This window comes from Pieris napi, chromosome 2 (assembly GCF_905475465.1).
Source record: "Pieris napi chromosome 2, ilPieNapi1.2, whole genome shotgun sequence".
Taxonomy (NCBI): domain Eukaryota; kingdom Metazoa; phylum Arthropoda; class Insecta; order Lepidoptera; family Pieridae; genus Pieris; species Pieris napi.
This window is the reverse complement of record NC_062235.1, coordinates 10754275-10778429: the sequence shown is the minus strand read 5'-3', so window position 1 is coordinate 10778429 and position 24155 is coordinate 10754275. Positions and strand designations below refer to the sequence as shown.

The window sequence follows — 24155 nt, the reverse complement described above, 5'->3', positions numbered from 1 at the left end:
TGATTTAGCACATCTAATTCGAGATGTCTCACAAATCGTTATATCTTCCATATGTTAGAAATATTCACGTTCATGTTGACGGTTTTATGGGCTCCTCTGTGAAGAACCGAAATAATTGTTCTTTTATGGTTCTACATGATGCCAGCGTTTAGACAACGATGACAGTTTCATGTTTAACGTAATTTACTGTAGGAATGTTTTATACGAGTTATCAAATGTGAGAATAGAATTTGTGATATAAATCATTAGAAGTTTTTATGTTTGCTCGGATCATGTTACAAAACTGAGCTTAAAGAGTGCTATGGTGCACGAATTTACGATAGCAGTATGTCAATGATATTACCAGTCTTTTTTTATATAAACGCAATGATTTTTATTGAATTTTATTCATTACACTACACTATATATCATACATTAGTAATAGTGATTTTTTTGAGTTATGTTGTAAGTATGATTATTTTTATAAGGATGGAAATATAAGGGCTTAATAATAAAAATGTTAAATTTTACGTACCTAGTCTTAATATTTCAAAAATGATCATTATTAATTTGTTGTAAAATTGGGTTAATTAACATTAATTATAAAAATTATTAATTAAACTTTATACTTTCATTCGGAAAACTGTATTTTCATACAAAATCCTTTTAACTATTAGATCAAATTACAGAGTCAATTGTTCGTTGGCTCTATGTGGTAAACAATCCATTTTGAAAGTTTATTAAAAGGTTAAAGTTATTTACCGAAAAAAATAAGTGAAAAAAGACGCCATAAAATTTAATGATAATTATACCAATTAATTTTAAATCCTCTATTTTTCCTCATTGATTTTGCTAAAGCAGGTGCAACAATGTGGTAGTAACGGATTCTATACACAACTATTGATTTTTACAAACGAAAAATAATTGTAAGATGGGAATCTTTAAATGTGTTTTAATTTAGTAGGGTATACTTTTGGGTTTATTTAAAAAAAACTAATATTTTGAGGTATATTTATTGTGTATAAATTTATAAATACATCTTTAATTTAATTTTAATATACTTAAAATACTCTTAACTTTAATCTAAAGCTAGGTTTTCTGCGGGCATCGCGTGGAAGAATTCCTGAACTGCTTCCACAAGTCTGGACACGATTGCCTTGACTACTGGGGGACCCACCTCATCAATGATTTCGTTTCCATTGCTTTCAATGACATCTTGAGCAGCTTTAGCTATTAAATATAAATATGTTTAATACATATAAAACTTATGTGTGTAACATAAATGTTTTAAAGTAAATACTTTGAAACGTTAAGTTATGAATATAACTTTATTATTTCAATAAATGAAATGTGAAGCACATGGTCGCAAAAACGTAAACAGTATGTTTTAATTTGTTTATTTGGACTTATCTATTGACTAACTGTGCGCTGTGGTTTCACACGCCTTAATTTCATGATGCTATGTATAGTTATTCTCGATAAATTTATAGCTCTGAAATTTCCGAGTTTTTGTATTAGTGCGATCCCTTGGTTAGTCATCAACATCCGTAATATTGGAGGACTACAGCGAAATTGCTTACAAAAACGCGGTACCTACCTGGGCAGTAACCTTTTGAGAGTAGCGTGTTCAAACAAACGCTTTTCAGTTAATGACAACATACCTAAGTCCTTATTTCCGTTGAAAAGATTTTCGAAATGGACACTCGACTTTTCTTGCAGTTTGTATGCATGGTCCCAGGTTTTTATGTCCCAGTATGCCTTTCCATCTCTGGTGATTTCATCATATTTACCTTCTACTTTGAAGATCGCTTTGTCTAAAAAATATAATATTATAATAAAAGCACTGTAGAGTCTCCTATTTGCCTTAGCTTTGGATGTACCATCTTCTTAAAGTGTTTATGACTAGCATATTTTAATTATTGGTCTTTTATAATTTTTAATATGTTCAAGGCAAGTGAGGTGCAATTTTACTTACATATTGAAAGGTGAACTGTATATCTACGATCGTAGTATTGAATATTTTAACCGAGAGATTTATGGACATAAATATGAGAATGAAATGAAATTCTTAATGGGCGGATCGATAGCCCCTATTTGCTGTCGTTAATTTCTTTTAAAATTCCTTCTCCATATGCGACAAGACACACAAAATTGTTCATTTTTCGTAAACTATATTGTTTATCTATGTAATCTGTTTTGGCTTTTTGTACTGTCTAAGTGTTTGTTTTGTAATATTATGATTTTTATAATTAAATAATAAAGATTACTTATAATTAAATAAATAAATAAATATTAAGAACAACTTACTAAGTTTGACTTGGAACTTGTCGTTTCCTTCAAGGGGAAGAAATAATAGGCGCCCCTTCATGTCATAGTTTCCTTCAGCATCTACAGTACATAGCAGAGTCACTGAGATCATTTTCTTAGCAGCATCTCGTCTGAAAATAATATATTTACTAGAATGACTACGATAACTGTTTTTTTTATTTGTATGAATTTTTTTACTACTTTGTGTTACGTCTAAGGCCAAAATTAAAATAGCGGTAATTAGAGAAAGTTGTTATTGTGCGATTGCAATTGTTCATAGATTATTTTAACTTTTTGTTGAGAAACAGTCCTGCGATTCTGTAACTCACTTCACGAACTCACACAGCGGTTTTTACATCGGCGGTCGCTCTCAAATCTGTCGTGAAGCAGTCATTTTATGATTTGGCATTCTGAAAAGGTGGGAGCTTGTAATAAACTACAAGTTTAAGAATCGCAGGGCTGGCCTAATATTCGACGCGTATGTTTTTGTCTTGGTCGAGGCATAGCTCCTATGTCCGTGAACAGAACTTAAAAATTAAGGTGTGAAACGATTCTTAACCAACTGGTTCCGGATTAAGAAATGCTTAATATCTAATTTGTGTAAGTTACAGTTAGTACAAACACAATTAACAATATAATGTACAGGAATCGTTCTCACGTTTTTTCTAGGATTAATAAGCATTATTATCCATTTAGATTGCTCTTATAAGATTAAATGAATTTAATTAGTCACTTAACCACTTTAAAATGTCAACACGTTTAAGTATTTATAGGCAACAAACATATTTTGCGCTATGCAAAGTTCGCACATGTTCTTTTTACTACCAAAAAATCCAATGAAAAATCGTGTTTTTTTACAGATATTCCCGATTCCCGGCATCAAGGAATAGTTCCCGTCCCGGGTATGATAAAGCTAAAGCAACAAATTTATTAACTGTGCACCAATGTATAATATTTGTGTTAATTGTTAGGTGTAAGTTTTTTTATAGAATATGGGGCAAATTGGTAGGAGGCTCGACTGATGTTAAATGATGGATGGATATGTACACTGAGATGCCAGAGGGCACGCGAGTGCGTTGCTGGCCTATTAATAACTGTTTAGCTTGATGTTGTTAATTATACTACAGTAATGTATGTTGATTAAGTATCTATTTTAAGCAACATATGTAAATTTTAATCAAATGAGTTTCATTCAATAGTTTAGTTGAAAGGTGAATGAAGAATAGTTTTAACACTGTATCTTAGCTTGTAGCGGTTAATAATATTATTGAAAGTTAAACCTTAATTACTGTTAGGAAAACTTTTAATTCGCAGTTTATCTAAATATATTATTTGAAATAGGTTACTAGTATCTCAGTAACTGGTAATATTTTTGGAAGTAAATAAATGAAATTATAGCTATTTGTATAAAACGTATCAAAATCGTTGTGATTATCGTCCTATTGTCGTGAGCCTAACACCCCACAGAGAGGCAATATATTATTGTTCTTAATCGATTAATTTAAACGAACTTTAAATTAATATAAATATATTAACATATATATAAAAATATATGTTTCTATATCTGTAAACATAGGATGAATCTTTTTTTGGGATGTTTCCTGCTATCATCGTACGAGTAAGTGTGTTTTGTGAACGGGGAAAAACCCACGACACCTCCTTAGGGTCGCACCAACATTAGCTCACATTATATTATTCTGAAAATGTTTCCACCAGCTAAGCAGTGTGGCTTCAGAGTGTAACGCTCATCCCTATGTCGTAGGTTCGATCGCCGGCTGTGCACTAATGGACTTTTATATGTGCTCATTAAACATTCGCTCGAACGGTAAAGGAAAACATCGTGAGGAAACCGGCTTGCCTTAGACGCAAAATGTCGACGGCGTGTGTCTGGCACAGGATGATCTCCTACTTGCCTATTAGATTGACAGATGATCATGTAACACATACAGAAAACTGCGGCCCAGACCTAAAAATGTTGTTGCCATTGTTTTTTTTTACCAGCTTTAAGGTTTTTGTAGTCTAGGATTTGATATATTATTTAATATTATAAATTGTGTACTTACTCTACTTTCTTTGCAGTGCAGCCTTTAAGTCCCGTTACCTTCATATTACTTAGAAATAGTTTAAGGTTAGGGGTGCTCGCATCGACTTTTTCAATTTCCATTGGATCTAAAGACTTGATGTTGAAGATTGGCAGCCCTGGGGCGAATTTTGGTATCAGAGCTTGTGTTACTGATTTCAAGCATTTCGAGTCCGTTGATAGGCATTTTGTCAATTCGAATGGAACTAAAAATAGTGAATAACAGAAAGAGTCATAATTAGTATTAAAATATATAAATTACGTGTCACGTTGTTTGTCCGCTATGGACTCCTAAACTACTGAACCGATATCAATCAAATTTGCACACCGTGTGCAGTTTGATCTAACTTAAAAGATAGGATAGCTTACATCTCAATTTATACCCGCAATATTATTTTATTGCAAAATATTTGTTTATTATTTAACAGTCACAATTCTAACAGATGGCGCTGTGTTGAAAGTACCAACGTTTCACATAAGCTATGATTTAATGGCATAACCACCAATAAAGCATGGTGGTCCACATGACCGGTGTTCTCCTACCGTTTCCCTTAAATAATTTACTACTATATAATTTAAAAAAAACCTAGCCACAGCAACGCTTGGCCGGTCTGCTAGTATACTTATATAAATATAATATGATTGTGTCTGAAATATATATTTAGGAACGTCCTACTTAAATAAATCTCCCTCAAATTAATAATAATATTTAGAAAACACAAATAAATATTTAAAATAAATAAACACAATTAATGACGAAGATAATATTAGAAATAAATATTTATTTACCTGGAATAGCACAAACTATAGACACGAATATAATATTGAGAATCACGAGCGAATGCATTTTTCCTTATAAACAAGTTTTATGTACAGAGATCAATACAAGTCTGCCCTGTTTTAACGAAAATCACATTTAAATAGGACCTTAACAGATACGTTATAAAGGCATCGACACACGAGGTGTGACGCACAATGGTTTCATTAATAAATGATTTTGTTTATAGATAGCGCTTTGGTTTTTTTTAATGGAATCTGTTTTGATAATACGACACTTGTCAAATATAGAGAGCAGTGTTGGCCTAGTGGCTTCAGCGTGCGACTCTCATACCTGAGGTCGTAGGTTCAATCCCCGACTGTGCACCAATGGACTTTCTTTCTATATGCGCGTTTAACATTTGCTCGAACGGTGAAGGAAAACATCGTGAGGAAACCGACATGTCTTAGACCCAAAAAGTCGACGGCGTGTGTCAGGCACTGGAGGCTGATCACCTACTTGCCTATTAGATTTAATAATGATCATGAAACAGATTCAGAACAGCCGCGCCACTGATTTTTTTTTTATGTATTATTGTCAAATATAGACGGAATATTGTCTAGTTTAACACACATACTTAATTCCTACACAATTTTCTTCGGCGCAATCTTTCCACTGCAATGGGGCGTTCCCACGGAGCGTTAATCACGACAGTCAACTACGCTAGTCAACTGTCGTTCGTGACACTCACGAAAGTGTGAATTGATGAAACGTTCACATGGTTGGGGGATTTCGTGCCGTTCACGCTTCGTGTTTCGACTTAGTCATTATCGAAACATCGATATATAAATCTCTATCACGGTATTCCTCCAAACTTGGATCATATAATACCTTTTCCATAGAATATAACTCCAAAAAACGCGTAGTTTCACTGTCGTTAAACTTAATTCCACGTTGTTGTGACGACATCTTGGCTTCACGAACGGTATATCACGACTGAAAATCAAACACGTTTGATCTATCCACGCTTGTGTCGTGCGCCGTTCCTCACGAAAGCAAGTTTAACGCCTATGCGTTCACACAGAAGTGTATTTCACGAAAGCGTGGTTGACTGTCGTGATTAACGCCTCGTGGGAACGCCGCACAACTGTGGCGTTCACTGGGTCATGGCTTTTGGTTCTCTAGTCTCCGACGTATTCTGCACTTTATTCTCCTTGTTAATAGTTGATTGATCTGATATTAATTGTGATTGATCAGCATTAATTTATTAGTGATTATATTTTTATTGTCATGAATTTGATTTGTTATTAATATGTTGCTATTCTTAGATAGGAAGTAACAGACAATTAAATTCACAAACGTATGAATTGGCTATTAACTCCGGCTTCTTGCTAATCTTTTTTTTAATACCTCATCACTCCCATGCCATCAAAATAAGAGATAAAAGTTTTTTTTAATAACCTTTGTGTACGATTAATTAACGTTAATCGTAACAGTATAATTAGTATGGTGCCTAAAAATATTTAAGCTGTTTCAAAACTTAGTTAAACAAGGAAACCATAAATTGCAGATCGCTCGTTAAGTTTCTTGTAATTATTAATACCAATGTGCCAAACAAAAGCATACCGACTTCCTGTTCTGTTTTTAAACGGTACGTCATATGACGTTTCGTAAGGAACATAAGGTTATTGAGCTGATCAATTATTTAATGATGAAAGTCGAGGCGTAGTAAGGAAGTAATATTTCTGTATCCTATATACCAGGAAAAATATTTTTTAACTATCCCATGTGAAGACGGCATTACATTGCTATAACAAGCTTTTTTATCAGCCAACTTGGTATTTTAATATATCTCCTTATTTTCCTTATTAATAAAAGTTTTTGTTTAACGTATTCAATAAAAAGAATAATTAGTTATAAAAGACAAATAAAATATTTGAGCAATTATCTCCCATGCTTTGCCTAAGCATTTAATAAGCTAATTTAATTATATAAACCTTTTTTGTTAGTACTATTAAAGAAATATTTGTGACGGTAAAAGGAAGTATAGTCTTATAGTAAGTACATTTATACTGTTTTATCGAAATACTAATGGGCTAACAATTCTTTGCTTCAAAACAATACTACTGTACGAAAAGCATTTCAAGCTTTTTTAGAGATAATAATAATAAATAAAAGAACTGATTGTGAACAATCGAACAAGAACAGTTATTATTTTAAGAAGAACTGAGTTACTAAAACAACAGAACAAGAATGAACTAAGCAGATTCTATAACTTGTACTTACTGTTTGTTGTATAACATAAAACAACAGTGGCGCTACAACCGCCAGATCTGGGCCTTAGATTTTCTTCATAGGCAAGTAGGTGATTAGCCATTGATGCCGGCTTTCCTTTCCCGTGCGAGCGAGTGTTGTGCATCTACAAATAAATATAAAGTGTACAGCCCTTATGAGAGGTTTTCACTAAAGCCACTGGCCAACATTGCTCGTTGTAGTTTAGGTATTGTTACATTAATGATTTGTCATAACAGTTTATCACTTTCCGTTCGAGCCAAAACTAAATTTTACTGCGTAGCTTACGTTACGTACGTTTAATAAATTTTCCTTGAGGGAGGAATCTTTCTTTCCGAGATACTATTCGTTAGTAAGTTGTAACTGAATTTTTAGTAAATTTTGGAAATTGCAACTACTTTCAAATATTTTTTACTAGGCATATTGAAGTTATACTTCTTTAGGCGCGTTATGAAAAATTGATGAGACACAAAATTAACAGAATAAAGTTGCCCACGGAAGATGCTACGGCATTGGACATAATTTAAAAACAACTCGAAATTTATTATAAAAAATTAATTCGAATAATAATAGAATTTATGTTACACTTAATGTAAGAGAATAATAATAAATATTTATTTATTTAATATTTCAAATTTAAACTGAACTTTATTGACTATAATGACTCCTTTTCCAGTCTTTGATTATTTAATTGTAATTAATTATTTGCATGCAATCAAAAACTATTTTTAATAATTCCAAAGAAGTATAACTTCTTACGCGCGTACATAAGTACACGCACCCTTTTTTTTGTTAGTTATGATTTGTGTAGCATGAAAGTAATGAAAGATTTTTATATATTAATTAAGTAGTAAATAGAAATAACAAATGTCAAATACGTTATCATGACCGTTATACATACATTATTTACTTATGGCATCAAGACAGATGCCTGGTCTTGTTGTGAGTAAAGTAGTATAACACGAATACGTACTCGATATGGGTACATTTTTGGTTTTACATTTTAATTTACAATACCAATTATATATAGATTCATGCAAGTCGGTGCTTTCGAGTCTTTTCAAAGGAGTTGGCTTATAATTCGATGTGCATATTTTTTAAAGATCCGGTCGCCTATAGGTACATGGAACATCTAGGAAGAAAGAGATGTTCAAAGTGAATCGGTTGCAAAATTTGAGTACATTAACTGACCCCATAGAGAAACTGCATTAGCGTTATGTAGAATAGAATAGACAACATAAATATATAATGGCCTTGACATTTGTTTACATAACATTTGGAACAGATAATTAGTATTCTATTAAATGAATTGTCAGCGTCGTATGATAGACACTACGTATAGAAATGGTAGCCAAGCGGCACTATTGACAAGCCAATTCGACTACTAGCGGTCGAACCGTAGCGTAGAAAATTATACAAAATGGCGCTGGTGCGATCAGCTTGTGATTGGTGTGGAAACATATTTCTATTTTAGAAAATGCTAGTCTTAGACTGTCGTAAGGTGTATTTTCATTCAAAGTGTATTTTCTTTTGTAACAGTGATGATCACGTAATTAAAAAACAATATTACTATGACATTGCCTTTTTAATTACTGACTTGTGTCACGGTGCAATTTCAACAATGTCACCATGGTTCAATTGATGCTGCCGTGCAGGTACAATTCTCTATACAATTTGTTGTAGTCTTTTGTACAAACTAAAATCTTTCACTTTCCATCTTTAGCACCACAACTAAGAGAATATAAATATATATTTCTGGCATAACCGGTCCCTTATCATGATAATGCTTAGAAAATCTCTATACTTAAATTGTAAACAAATAATAAGTAATATTACGGCTATTTTTTTTTCACATTTTTAAGGTATTCGATAAAAGTAAATAATATTTTTACTGAAGGACTTACAAAGTATGTTCAAATGTAGTGTTTGTATAAAACTGAGTGGGAACGTAAAATCAGTAAATAGAAGATTGATCCTTTTAATTAATAGAATATTCATAAAATATTAATATTATTCTGACAACAAAACTATCAAACAAAAATAATTATAATTCAATATGTCAAATCTTATATGTCTCAGGAAACATCATAAACTCTGAAAGGCGGAAGTGAATTTTTGAATTAATAATTCTTTAAAAAGTTTGTCATATAAATTAGATTTTCTAATTAATTAAGTTAATTTCGCTATTGTTAGTCATAAATCAGACATATCAAATAAATTAAAATTTAATACATATTTTAAAAAACAAAAGTAAAGCTTAAAATAATTATGTAGATGTATTTAGAATAGTATTTCATCTTATCTAGTCTTAAAGGTCAAATCGGTCAGGAGGTATTTTATTTGCGTAAAAAGAACAAAATTGAACAAATTTTCTATTTCTTGTTTGTCAAACGATTTGAACTTTTTGTAAATTCAAATATCAACTACATTATACCTAGTCCAGCCATAAATTCTGTCACAAATGAAAATGCATTTAAAAAAAAAAAAAATTAATGTAATTTTATTAAAATTTGTACCTACATATTTATTAAAGTCTCAGCAAAAACTAAATAAATATTCTATTCGAAATGGCCACCTTTGGCTTTTACACAGGCCATTAATCTGTTTGACCACGAATCTATGGATTTACGCACTGTTTTCAAGGAAAATTTCGTCACTGCTTGCTCCAAAGATTTTTTAAGAGACTCAATGTCGCCATGTCGTTTAGAGCAGGCCATGTCTTCTAAAACTGACCATAATTTCAAGTCTAAAGGGTTAAGGTCTGGGCTAGATGAGGGCCAGTCTTCAGCTCTTATAAAGTCCGGAAAGTTGGTTTCAAGCCAGGCTTGGGTAGTTTGTGCCTTGTGACCAGGTGCAGAATCCTGCTACTACGGTATATTTTGAAAAATTGTGTATTACCGAGAGGTTTCACAACATAATCCAAGACTGTATCTTGATATACTTTGGATGAAATTTTTACTCCCTTTTTCACAAAAATGTAGTTTTGTGACTCCTTGATAAGTAAGACACGCCCCACGTCCACGTTGTACCTTTCCGACCACTTGAGCAGCTTCTTTAAAACTATGAGCGTACACTATCATTTTGCTTATTGTAGGGTTCTTCAATCGTGAAAATTTTATATTTATATTTTGTAGTTCTAACAGCACGCGGTCGCCCCGATCTTTTCTTGTCTTCGACAGATGAAGTGTTGTTGATTATCTTTTGATAGTACAATACGAACAAACGGCTGATATCAAGCTGTTGAAATCTCTGGAATATAACCGACGGCTCCATATGCACTTCGTGCAAGGCGATCACTGCAATCCTATTTTCTTTAACACCCCATTCCATATTGTAATTCGATATTGAACACAAAAAAATATGTGAAATGGCGCAAAATCGTAAGAAGTTTTTAAAATAATATACGTGTTCCAAATTCAAAATAATTCAAAAGTTGTAAACCAGGAAAGTTTTTATGTAACAGTATTTATGGCCAGACTAGTTATAATTATTCGTTTCCAAATTATTTTTTATTAAATTAAATCCTTGTTTAGGTAATACTTTAGATTGTAAACTCCAGCGGGGCCGACGTACAGCAAGTCTCTTGAATAACGGAATCTTCTGCTGTTCTGCAGCGTTCTCAGTGATAAGGATACGCGACGCCACTAACAGAATGCAGAAAAGCTCGTCTATGTTGGCTATTTTCATAACATTACCTAATGCGAAGCTGACATCAAAAATCAATATTTTGTGGTGCCGAAGCAGTCTGCGTCTATATATTTTTGTGCAAACGGATAGTTGCCCATAATTGAATGTATATTGTTTTTCTTAATTCAAAAGTACTTCAGTGATATGACTCATGAATTGCTGTCTATCCCTGAGATGACAATATGAGATTGAAGAATGAGAGAAACCTTCTAATAATCCTATATTCTGTTTGTACAATACATCAGGATTGTGATAGAGCTGCACAAAATGACCGACGTTTTAAATTATCCGTTGAGTGAACTGGCAAATATTTGATTTACGTCAGTACCTAATATTAAATTATTTAAAAAATATGTAAGGTAATGTTTTATTATGGTAATTATTAATATTATGTATGTAGTTTTTTTGTATTTAAGCTTTGTTTTTTATTGTTATTGAATATTATTAATTCCTTGAATTTTTGTTGTCGCATTAGAGTGACCTGTAAAAAAATACGTGTTGTTTTTGATACGTGAAAACAGCTACCATATTATTTATCATCGCAAAGGTCATTTAATTTTATTATTTTATAATTATATAATTTTGCAATGCCCAGGGCAGCAAGTTAAATGATTATTTCTTAAAGGTTTTTTGCGTTATTTTGGTGGTTTTCATATACTTCATTACTTCTTTAACACTGGACAATGCTTATGACTGGAGGTTTGTTTAAACTTTAAAGATTTTAATTCAGTTATAATGCGTTGGGTAGTTTTAACACCACGGAAACATTCGTATTGGTCTCAAACTTGTCAGCTTTTTCATTCTAAACATCAACCAAGTTTTTTATAGTGTTTTTTAATATAATCTTAGTATTGGATTGTAATTGATAACATTTTTAAACAGAGAAACAGAATTATATAAAATAGAATTTATTAAATATTTAAATTAATTTTCTTTGTATATAAGTGATAATTTATATTTTTATTCAATTATCAATTCACTAATTGGAACTTGGTGGAAGAATGTGTTGATGTTTTTGGTTATTTCCTTTATAATATCAGATATAACTGGGCTCCCGACTTCTTCGACGATTTCATTACCGCTCTCTTTTATCACTTCCTTTGCAGCTTGTCCTGAAAAAATATAATAATTTCTGTGAAAATTATAAATAACTTAATAATTTAATTTTTCAGATTTCAGAACCTGTTCCATTGTTCGATTTCATTTTTAGGCAAGCTGACTCTCTTATTGATAATACTACTTTTTACTAAACGACGTTCATTGCGCCAGAGTTTGAACCCTCGACTCTTAATCCTAATTCATAAGGATTAAGAATCTTAGATTTTTGTATGTTTGCCATTTTTTCATACTATTATTTACATACAATTAAGACTGCACCTTTAATGCGCCAAATTTATACATCTTTTAATTGTTGTTACTAAATAATTTAAACGATCCCCATGTTTTTTTATGTAATTTCTAAGTTCTCTTAACATCCGTAACACTTGAATATATAGTTCTAAAGCCACAAGTACTCAATTGCGATTGCCATCGTTATTGGGTTTATAACATTGTTTCCCAACGTGGGCCCCACATCCCACAGGGGGGCAATTTGATTGTTAAAAAAAAATATTAAAATTATGGAATTTGAATTTCAGTTTAAAAAAATTTACTTAGTGTGTATCATACCCAGCATTTAAGTTTCTTAAGTAACTTAAGGGGGCCATAAAAATTTTAGGAATGCTAAAGGGGGGGCATGGCACAAGAAAGGTTGGGAAGAGAGACTAAGTCCTAGTGTGTTTATTAATGCATTAACTTATATAATTACTAACCTAGCACATCATTTCCATTAAAAAGATTTCCGAACACAACGTCCGCTTTGTCCTTCAATTCAAAACTGTGTTTGTAATCTTTGATATTCCAGTATTTAGCTCCATCCTTTTCAGATTCTTCGATACTGTATTCCACGCTGAATTCTGCCTTCCCTGAAAAGTCCGATTTCGCTATTAGCACATAATTTAAATAAAGAATTTGTTAAGCAACTCAGCGAATGTACCGAGCTACTGTTTAGCATCCAATTCCTTTACTCTACTTCTTCTACTTAATTGCAGTTACTCAATAGATGCAGGGAAATGAATATGTCAGTCACAGTCTTCTTACCTAACGATATAACCACATATTAGCTACTTATATAAATAATTGAATCTTGAACATAAAAAGCCCAAAACTGTGTTCATAATTTTCTTTGTCTATATGGGATGGGGCAACGCAAGTGATACCAACATAAATATACTCCAGCGACAACAGAAGAAGATCCTAAGAGCAGTTGCAAAAGTACCATGGTACATAACCAACAACGAAGTTCACGAACACCGGAGACTGGCAGCTAAATACAAAAAGCGGTTAAGCTGTCACCCGAATGAACTTGCTCGCCAACGCACCATTAGACATTACCTATGTGAGTCGACTAAAACGTCACCATACTCTAGAGCTAGAAGACCGGCAGTAGCTCTAGACAGAATATGAGTAGATGCTTCCAATGGGAAGTCACTCCACATGATAGCCTTAGGGCTGATTGCAAATAACCGCAGAGAAAAAAAAATATAATTTATACTCTTATTCAATTATCAATTCACCTTTAGAAACTTGGTGGAAGAATGTGTTGATGTTTTTGTTAATTTCCTATATAATATCTGAAATACAGTGGTGGATTAAGAAATTTTCAAGGTTATAGGCTGTGTAGTTTTTGCCGCCCTTGCCTCTCCAATGGTCATGTCCTAGAATATTTTTCAATCCAACAATTTCCTTGAAAATGCACATTAGGTAAATATTTTTAGGGATTGATTTTAGAACACAATTATAAACACAATCCATCCAATTCCCATATTCTCGGATAAGACCGGAAAATATGATTACATTGCAAATATGGATATAAAAAACAATTGTAGCTCACTTTATCTAGCTATGTTATTTGAATAAATAATAAATAGAAAACGTACGTAAAGCACGTCTTTGCCTGTGGCTTTAGTATGATAATGCCGACCAAGGACACTCGCACTGCCAGAAGGCTCGCAAGCGCGCTGCCAGCCTTTTAAGTAATGGTACGCTCTTTTCTTGAAGGACCCTTAGTCGAATTGGTTCGGAAATAATTCAGTGGGCAGCTGGTTCCACATAGTGGTGGTGCGCGGCAGAAATTGCCTTAAGAAGCGCTCAGTTGTGGAACGACGGACGACAAGGTGATTAATATCGTAATTGATACGCGATACTCTGGTAGCTCTATCGATGACCTCTAATAGGCAACGATGGCGAAACGTCGTAAAGCGCATAACATCTGCCCCTTCTATCACCACTACTTCATAGCGATCACGACCGCTCTGTCAAGAGTGCACCGGATAGGAAGAACTCTGGTAGCATTGGTTATAGGAATTATTAAAATTACTTTTTACTCCTGTTAAAATGTCAGTGGTCGCCGTAGCATCAAGGCAATTTTTTTTTTTATATGATTGGACAATTCACACCACTTGACCTAGTCCCATGCTAAGCTGGTGAAGCTTGTGTTATGGGTACTAGGCAACGGATATACATACATTTTATAGATAGATAGACATATAAATACATATTTAAACACCCAAGACCTAAGCACAACACCAAATGCTCATCACATCGATGTTTGTCTCAGCCGGGGATCGAACCCAGGACCCTTGGATTCGCAGTCATGGGTACTAACCACTAGACCAATGAGCCGTCATACTAATTAAGAGTTACTAAATATGAATGCTTACGTAGTTGTACGTGAATAGGTCCTTTTCCTTCCATACGCAAAATTAGTAATTGTCCATTCATTTCATAGCTTCCTTCAACTTTGGGAGAACATTGCAGTTTTATTAGTAGCTTGGAGTTTGATTTGTCGTATCTGAAATAAATTATGATATAAGTGTAAGAAATAAAAGATGGAACTACTTGTCCCCTTCGGGGAATATGAAATGGTATTTCACAGGCGCGCTTAGGTCACAAGGCACTTAAATGAAACTTATCAAGTGGAATTGTGATGAAACGTCTGTCTAGGTATTTAAAAGAAAGCATTGAGAATTTAAGACCATTGTATGAAAATTTTCCATACTATGTGTCGTATATGACACGTCCAAAGACGAACGCAGAAGCCATCATTAAAAGTTGATATTATTAAAAAAATTAAATTGATTAGTCTGCTAATGTGTGATGCAGTAATACAAGATACCATAAACAAGTCTAGCAAGCGTTAAATTTAATAAAATTTAGAATTCAATTGTTTTTCTTTTATATATTATTACGTTCCGCGTCGTTAATAAACCACACATATGAATAATTACTGTTACAAAAAATAAATTGCTTTCCAGGTATTTTATAAGGCAGATATTCTATTCATAGGAATGTCATTCAAAGTATTCAACATTTTAATTAGGTAGATCTCAAACAAATAAATATTTTAAAGATTCAAGGCCAATGTTTGTTTTAAACAAGTCAAAGCTTATTAAAATATTCTAAGGTCAACTGCAAATAAAACATTGACCAGTTTCCGTGTTTAGTAACGTAATAGGAATAATTACTAGAAGCTATTAACTGACCTACATTAAACTAATTAGTAAACATCATTTAACACGGAATAAAAACGTGACAACTAACATAAACTCACTAACTTAAGTTCAATATAGTATTGGTCAACTATCTCTTTCAACTCGTAAATTAAAAGCATTGTTTACAAGGGAACTAAGTAGAGGCCTGTCCATAAGGGAACTGCAATATTTTGACAATACTAGATATTATAGTATTGTCTTTTATTGACATAACCTTTACACATTTAAAAAAAAAACTTTTTAACCGGATTTATAGAGCCATTTCTGCCAAAACCCTCCATCTTTTAGTCGATACCAACTCCGGGGAAAAAATACAGATAATGCAACTTTTTCTACAGCTGTGATACTTTTTGACATCCAACACCTTTTGTCTTTAGTCACCGTGACCATGCACGCTGTAAAGCACGCGAAACGTCGGTTAAATTTAAAATTATGTTAAATAATTGTAAATTTATAATAATACATAACTTAAATCCGGTTAAAAAGTTTTTTCTTTAAATACTAGATATTATTACAGATTTTGTTATTCAGCAGTTTAGGATTCTTATATTTTGTAAGCATTATTAAAATTAAACCATAATTAGAGCTATTCATGATTTGTATGATGGCACAGTCCAAGAAATTCTATCTTATTCACACAATCTAATATTATATGTTTTGGTTGTGACTTAAAAATCGGAGGAAGGGGTTATCAATTGGACGTGTATTTTTTGTACGCCAGAAAACATAATTGATGTATGCCTAGATTCTTAATTATTGTATACATATATGTATACTAGTGGACCCGACAGACGTTGTCCTGCATGATATTTCAAGCGATTAGTAAAGCAAAGTATGAAAGTACCGACTGCAGCGCCATCTGGCGGGCTGATTTGTGAATCTAAACCATTCCCAGATCCCCTTGAACACACACAAAAAATTTCATCAAAATCGGTCCAGTCGTTTGAGAGAAGTTCAGTGACATACACACTCACAGAAGAATTATATATATAAAGATATACATTTACACAATTAACTTTCTTTCTTTCAATGTGATATGCGTTTTAATTCGATTAAGTAAAGTCTACTTTGACTATTGACTTTATTTGATACCAATTTTTTTGAAATCAATTAAATATATTTTACGTGCGTTATTATTATTCGTCAAAGCTCCGTGGACCTTATTGGATCCTCCATATTGTATTGAAATAGCATTCGAATCGCATGGAAATATAATGTGTTTAAGTTAAAACTGTCTTATGTTTGTAGTACTGGGAATCGAACCCAATACCAGACTTTTCTATGCCATACTCACTTAGTCTTCTTAACAATGCAGTCTTTCAGCCCAGTCACAGTATAATCAGTTAAAGTCAGCTTGAGGTTAGGTGAACTGGCGTCTGTGTGTTTGATGACCAAAGGGTCCAATGACTTTATTTGAAACTCAGGGATCCCAGCTGCGAAGGTTTTTATCGCCGCCTGCGCCGATTCTTTGCTACATTTCGAGTCTCCCACCTTACATTTTGCTACCAATGGAACTGGAAATAAACAAAAGCGACCTTAGTTCGTAATTTCTTCGATATTGTTCTTATGTAAATCTGCTAATATTAAAAAACTGAGGAGTTTTACGGAAGCAAAGCAGGTTAAGCCAAGACGGCCTAGTACGGTATATGTATATTTTTGTTTTAACTGTTTCATAATGTTAGATTAATTTGTTTAGCATAATTTTTTTATTAATCGTGTAATTTCCGTTGTGAAAGATGTTTAATAAAAACGGATAAATGTTTCGTTGTTTCTTCATTAAAATATTGGTCCAAGCGGAGCAATATTTTTGTTGTTTATTAGTACTTAACTATTTGTAAATATTTATTTAATGGCGTAAAAGAACATTGTGTTTAGTAAGTAAGTTAGTAATAAGCTGTAAATCTTTCTCAATAAATAAAAAAAAAATATACTTAAAATAAATATTCTATGGGCACTTTATATTAAGCAGGCTTTAATGGTAAATAAAAACATATGTATTTTTATAATAAACGGTAAACGACTAGATCAGGTTACCTTTTTTTTAACCCCAATGTTTAGGGTGTTATAAAAGAGGAGTGTAAAAATAAACCTAAAAAACTATAGCTGCCATAAAGCGAAAAATCTTACTAAATTGTCTATGTAATAGTCCAATTTTTTTTAAGTAATATAAATCAATAGTTTGGTATCGTATTATTAAAATAAAAATTACCTTAATTGGTATTAATAAGGTAATATAAAATTTATATAAGAAATATTCATGACCGAGGTCAGGACAGAGGCAGCATTCTACCTGCTTACTTGCCTTGGACAGAGTAAACTTACTAGGTTATTCAAGAATAAAAAAAAAATAGTATCTATGACTGCAGTGCATATAACAATTATTAGAAATCATTTTTTACGTAAAAAATATAATTTACTTTTAAATATCCGAAGATTAAAATAAGTTTTAACAACATAGGTTTATTTATTGACCAATTTATTAAATAATCAATCAGATTAAATATTATTAAACGACCTTATCTCTAACAAATGATTCAGGGAAGCTATTTTATAATACATCCATCGGTCAGTACAGAATATCCTGGGATAGTTTTTTTAAATTATTTAAATCGGTCCAATAGTTTTTACTTAATTCGTTACAAATATTTCCTTTATATTAGCTTAGATTTAAAAAACGATATCGAAAATTGGAGGAAAAACAGTATTTGAGCTTGATTAAAATACAGAAGCCAATATCCAAGGCAACCGTGGTTTGTGAGGTCAGGTTGCCTTGTCATACATACCTGGAAATAGGAGGTGCAACAGTACAAATTAAAAGTACCAACCCATAAAGGCCGATTTACATTATCTTAGTGTTTAGGAGAGTGCTTTAGGATAGTACTTTAGTTGAAACATGTAAACGCTACTTGCTTTAGTAAACGCTACGCTAAAGAACTTGCCTTTCAAGTTGTACTAAAGCACTCTCCTAAACACTAAGATAATGTAAATTGGCCATAACCGACGAGCCTACATGGTGAATCATGAAAATGGATGAAGCGAGAGAGGTATGTCAGGGCAGAAGGGTGGATCCGTGATGCCTGATGGTTTGAAAAGGCATGATGAATAAATAAAAATTATTGAAATATTACCTCCATTAGTATAAGCAGCGAACGCAAGAATAACCACAAAGTATTTCAAATCAATCATATTTATCAAAAATGTAAATTAATTTATACACGCACAACTTTACCCGTTAACCAATAATGCTAAATGGCACATTGATCACGTCCTACTCGCCGTTTTATAAACAACCAGCATTTTACACGTTATTTTTAACATATTAGCTGGCAAAAACTTATCAGGTATTTTCCATCCATCAACCATCGATTTTTTGATTGATGGACTAAGAGCTCGTGAACTTTTTTTTGTTGTTAAATATTTATCATACAATCAGTCTTTGTGATTATAAGTAGACTAGCCGTTTCGCGCCCGCTTTGCTGGACGAATTAAAATAAATTTTATGTTTCATTATTTTATTTTTTTTCATATTTTTATTATTCTTCTTTTTAACTTCCCGCTAAGAAAATTGAAATATTTCGAAAATCGAGTTTTTAACAGATGTTGACGTTTAGAGGTTCTAGGAAGCCTCCCCGAATGTTTCCGCGGTGAAGTCCGTATGGATAAATTTTCATAAAAGTAAAACAGCAATAAAAAAATGAAGGAACGTTGGAATTTAATAAACAAATAGCCATAAACCATCTAGGAAAATCGTAAGCGTAGCGTAATTTCGCATCGAATGGTGATAGTTTCATGTCGATACGATCAGTGGTTTAGGCGTGATTGAGCCTCAAACGAAGACCATTTTCATTATATATATATAGAAGATACGTTGAGTGCTTCTTCACGTGTTAGGCGCTACTCCCAGCGGAGCCTGCCTATTCTTATTTAAACTAAGTCTGTTGGGTTGTATTGGTCAAAAATGTCTCGCCACTTTTTTAGTCGTCGAGTAGTTTCTAGTATAGTTAGCTGTCCTGCTAGCTGATTGGGGTGCTTATGAAGTCTTAGTTTGTAGTTTTTTATATGAAGACTGAATACTATCGTTTACGTTTCTGCATCTTAATTTAGCCCGTGATAGTTGGGTATAACAACATCGTATTAATCAGTAGTTTAGTCCATGGTTCATATTGAGACTTGACTTGACAAATTACGAAGAAATATGGGACAGTCTGAGAAGAAATATGACATATCTTTCAGACGTTTGCACTTATACCTGAAAATAAAAATTTGTACTTTTTATCAATAATATATTTAGTTTGACAATATGACATCAGGTGTCACAACCTATAAATATATAATAAAATTGTTTACTACTATTGTTTACTTACTTTACTTGTTTTCTTTGTTTTTATCAATACCCAGGAAGTTTCACTTTGTATATACGTAATTTCTTAAATTCTTAAAACAGAAAGGGGTTTTTAACTATTTTATTATATTTAATTTGAGATACCATTGACTCCTAGACTTTGTTAAACGTTCAACAACAAAGATAATATCAAATAGGAACTGCGAATACTATGACCGTTGGTATAGGTTAAATTTAAAGTTATTTTTTGCTGGTACATGTTATTTTAGACACATCAAACTTCATAAGCATAATGTTAGTCGCTTGATTGAATATAGTTGTTTGGATGTTTTTATATAATTCTAAGAAATAAACAGTCAGTAATCTTACTATTTAGTAACAATTTTGATCTTGATTCCGATTTCAAAATGGTATTGAAAAAAAACTTTCATAATTTTTTACTTAATTACGACTTAGGAACAATATTAGTACCAATATTTTATCGTGAAATATTATAAACTAATTTAGAATAAAAACAAATTCATAATTATAAATGAGTTATGTTTTCTTTTCTAATAGTAAAATTTGTTATAACATTTTAAAGCCAATTAGATTATTAACACCCTTTCACTCCAAAAATTATTAAAATATATAAATAGAGCAATAAAACCATTCTAAAAAGAAATCGACTAAGATAATTATATAATAAAACATGACTATTGTGTACAATACCATGGTTTTACTAAATGTACATAACCTGTAGAACTATTATAAAAAGATTTTCGTAATGACGTGATAGCCACCGAATAATCTACAATCTTAGGGATATCTTTCAGCAATGGATTTAGTATATAAATAATTTTCTATACTAAATAACTTAAGAATATTACAGATGGTAATCGTGATGTTTGGCTTATTGAGTTAGTGTTTAGTTAATTAAACGTGTTTTTTTATGTTCGTAATACCATATAAAAATCACGTCAGTTAAGCAAACGCGTACGTGCGTAATTTTATCGAGCTGTGCGTAATTGATACTTGCAGGCGGGGGCGTGCGTTCGACCAATGGTTTTTTCCATGTATTTATGCGATTGATACTTATACGATGAGGACAAGGGTATGTTTAACACCCAAAAAACAAAAGAATGAAGAGCAATATTGTCAATAATTGAATCATTTTGGTTAAGATATAAAGAAATATGAAACAATAATGCTTATTAAGGTTTTTTATATTTTATAATACTGTAAATGCTGTGTCAAAGTAATAATTTGTACAGTTTTATACATAATTCATTTTTAAATTACGTTTAAAGCAGTCTAGTCTAGTCTAGTCAGTAACTATACATAATAATTAACATATAGTAATAAATTAAATTTATTTATTTTTAATTATTATTACCTTAGTTTTTCAATGATGAGTCTCAGAGTCTAGACATAGCGTGAACTACTCTCGTATTCATATCAAAATCAACTAAGTTTTGGATTAGTTCCTTGTCGATAATTTTTGACTACAGTTCTTACCCTAAGTTACAAGACACACATTATAAGTATAGTGCGTAGTTATTAAAATTATTTTGTTTTTTTCTTTAAATATTTAATAATATACGTTACTATATTCATTCCTTGTGGTACAGACGACAAAGAAGAGCTTATGTTTTGCTACGAAGCAAGGTAAAAAGAAGCAGGTAAGATAAAAAAAAATATATATAATATTTACGGAGAGTGAGTGGCTTTTTTTATTGAGAGTCTCAAGACAGGACGGGACACTCACGATATACGTATAGATATATTAGCCTTATAAAAACTTTAATATATCTTGCACAACCATCACGTTTAAATTGGTTTATTCCGTCAATTAGGTAATTACTAAAGTTCTAAAAGGATCAATGACCCTATGCTAGAGAAGTTCTTAGAAGTCACAAAAAAACCTATCAAGTTTGTCATTCCGGTTTTAGAAAAAGTATATTTCAATGAAACTAACAGGTTTAACAAAAGAAGCAATTGTTCAAAATTTTATCATAATTTAGCTTATACCTCGAAATGACTAAAATGCATTGCTAATCATGACTAGTTGAGAAAGGGAATTTTAATAATAATAATACAGTTTTTTACAATGACAAATACGTATATATGTTAACGTAAAATTGTAAAAACCGTTAGATTGTAATCTATCTCGCGAGATTATAAACTGTCGAAAGATTGTGAACTCAAGGTACTGCTTACAATTTAACGTATTATTATTCGGTAGATTATAATCTATCGAAGTGAAATCGTCAAATTGTGAAACGGTACGCACCTCACGCGCTGATTGGTCGGCTTTATAGTAGACCGTTATATGTCCATAGAGTTAGGAATGAAACAAGGGTATCGGTCAAATAAAATGAATGCACTTCAAAAATTAGTATTTATTACTTAGTAGGTAATCAATAATTCTGACATCACATGATGAAAAAAAATATATCAAAATAAAAAAATCAGAAACGTAACAATATTTTCTCTTCAAACACAAATTAAAATTGAAAAATTAATGAAATTTTCTTTTAGAAAAAAAACGATCACAAAATAAAATCAAAATTAAAAAAAAACAAAGTGAAAACATATGAAATGTTTTTGAAAACATAACAAAATGTCTATTATATAAAAAATAAGAAAGTAAATTGCACCAATAAAAATGTTCAATTTTTTCAAAAAAAAAAATTATAAGAAAGCAATTACTGGAGTTCGTCAAGTTTTAATTACTAATTCAGAATAAGACTTGGAATAGTTGGCATCTACACAGTGTTGTATATTCCATCAGCGATCGATTCAAATCGCTTGCAGTTACAGTTTCGGTGCTGAGAGAACTACCATCTGTCGCCTGCCACAGGAGCAATATGTATTATTACATAGAAGAGAAGAAGAAGATTAACGTGAACTCACACTAATTCTATAAAAAAGACCTAGTGTCAAATGATTTTGATGATTTTTTTTCAGTCTTCTCACTAGGCCCGTGGTATCAAGGAGTTGAATAGCCTTGACATTCATGTGATGGTGGAGCCTATCATTAAGATTATCTATATTATCCTCCCCTATATTAAGAACCCGATGGAGGTCGTTATTGCAAATGTACCAGGGAGCATTGACTATTCCCCAGAGCACGTTGTTTTGGAATCAATACGGATTAATGATTACAAATATTATCTTCTAAACATTATTAAATAGCCTTAAACAAATTTAATTTTCAAGCTCAGCTTAATCAAAATTTTTCCTGTCATCCCACTTTCGATCAAAGTATTATATCTGAAACCATTGCATCTCTTTTTCGTTCCAGTCGATTGCAGAAGACGAAATAGGGAAGAGCATCATGTCTGTCTCGTCCAAAGCCATTGGTTATGATTGCATTGGTCAGGATATGATCCTTCCTATTGTCGACATATTAATTCCGGTACTAGCACACATTTTCAACACTGCCGTTTTCTCTGGTGTCTTTCCTAATATCTGGAAATATGCCCATGTGTTTCCTACTCCTAAAATCGCTAACCCAAATGCCTATTCTGATTTTCATCTTATTTCCATCTTACCTTTCCTTTCTAAGGTTCTTGAACGTATTCTTCATCAGCATTTAGCTATCTTTCTCAACCAATATTCACTTCTTAAATCAGTTCGATCCGGTTTTCGTCCTTGGCACATTACGGCTACTGCACTCACTAAGATGACAGATGACATAAGGCGTGGCATAGATAATAAAAAAACTCACAATACTTACCTTACCTGACTTTAGTAGCCTTTAATGGCATAAAGTTAGATTGTACATTTCTTGTATCTAGACAAGAATTTAGACTATTGTATAAGTTACTAGAATACTGTTCAGACTATATATCTGTAAGACTGTATATTTGTTTAACTGTACTGCGCTGGGGCGCACTATTATTCTCTAGTTCGTGAAAAATTATGATCATTCCAAAATGTCACAATTCTATTCTTTTTTAAATTCGACTGCTAATTTCCTCACGATGTTCTCTTCACCTTATTACATACTAAATGTACATGAAAATATTATGTGTGTCGTATTAGATATAATTATGAAACATTCAGTTGATTTGCTACTTCTAATAATATAATCGTAATTATATATTACAGGTGTGTAATAAAAAAGTACCAATG

At 32.1% G+C, this 24155-nt stretch overlaps 2 protein-coding genes across 2 annotated transcripts; both read right to left on the bottom strand.

Annotated features, from left to right (window-relative positions):
* Positions 1-976: 976 nt before the first annotated feature.
* Positions 977-5290, bottom strand: LOC125061090 (protein takeout-like). Its single transcript, XM_047666253.1, has 5 exons — positions 5156-5290; positions 4350-4572; positions 2287-2417; positions 1641-1793; positions 977-1209 (listed from the first exon to the last, which is right to left on the bottom strand). Exons 1-5 carry the CDS (start codon positions 5211-5213, stop codon positions 1058-1060), a joined length of 717 nt encoding a protein of 238 aa, XP_047522209.1. The 5' UTR covers positions 5214-5290; the 3' UTR covers positions 977-1057.
* A 6704-nt stretch (positions 5291-11994) lies between these two features.
* Positions 11995-18979, bottom strand: LOC125058427 (circadian clock-controlled protein daywake-like). Its single transcript, XM_047662496.1, has 5 exons — positions 18823-18979; positions 16989-17208; positions 14864-14994; positions 12914-13066; positions 11995-12214 (listed from the first exon to the last, which is right to left on the bottom strand). The coding sequence occupies exons 1-5, from the start codon at positions 18878-18880 to the stop codon at positions 12063-12065; spliced, it is 714 nt and encodes a 237-aa protein (XP_047518452.1). The 5' UTR covers positions 18881-18979; the 3' UTR covers positions 11995-12062.
* Between the last annotated feature and the right edge of the window lie 5176 nt (positions 18980-24155).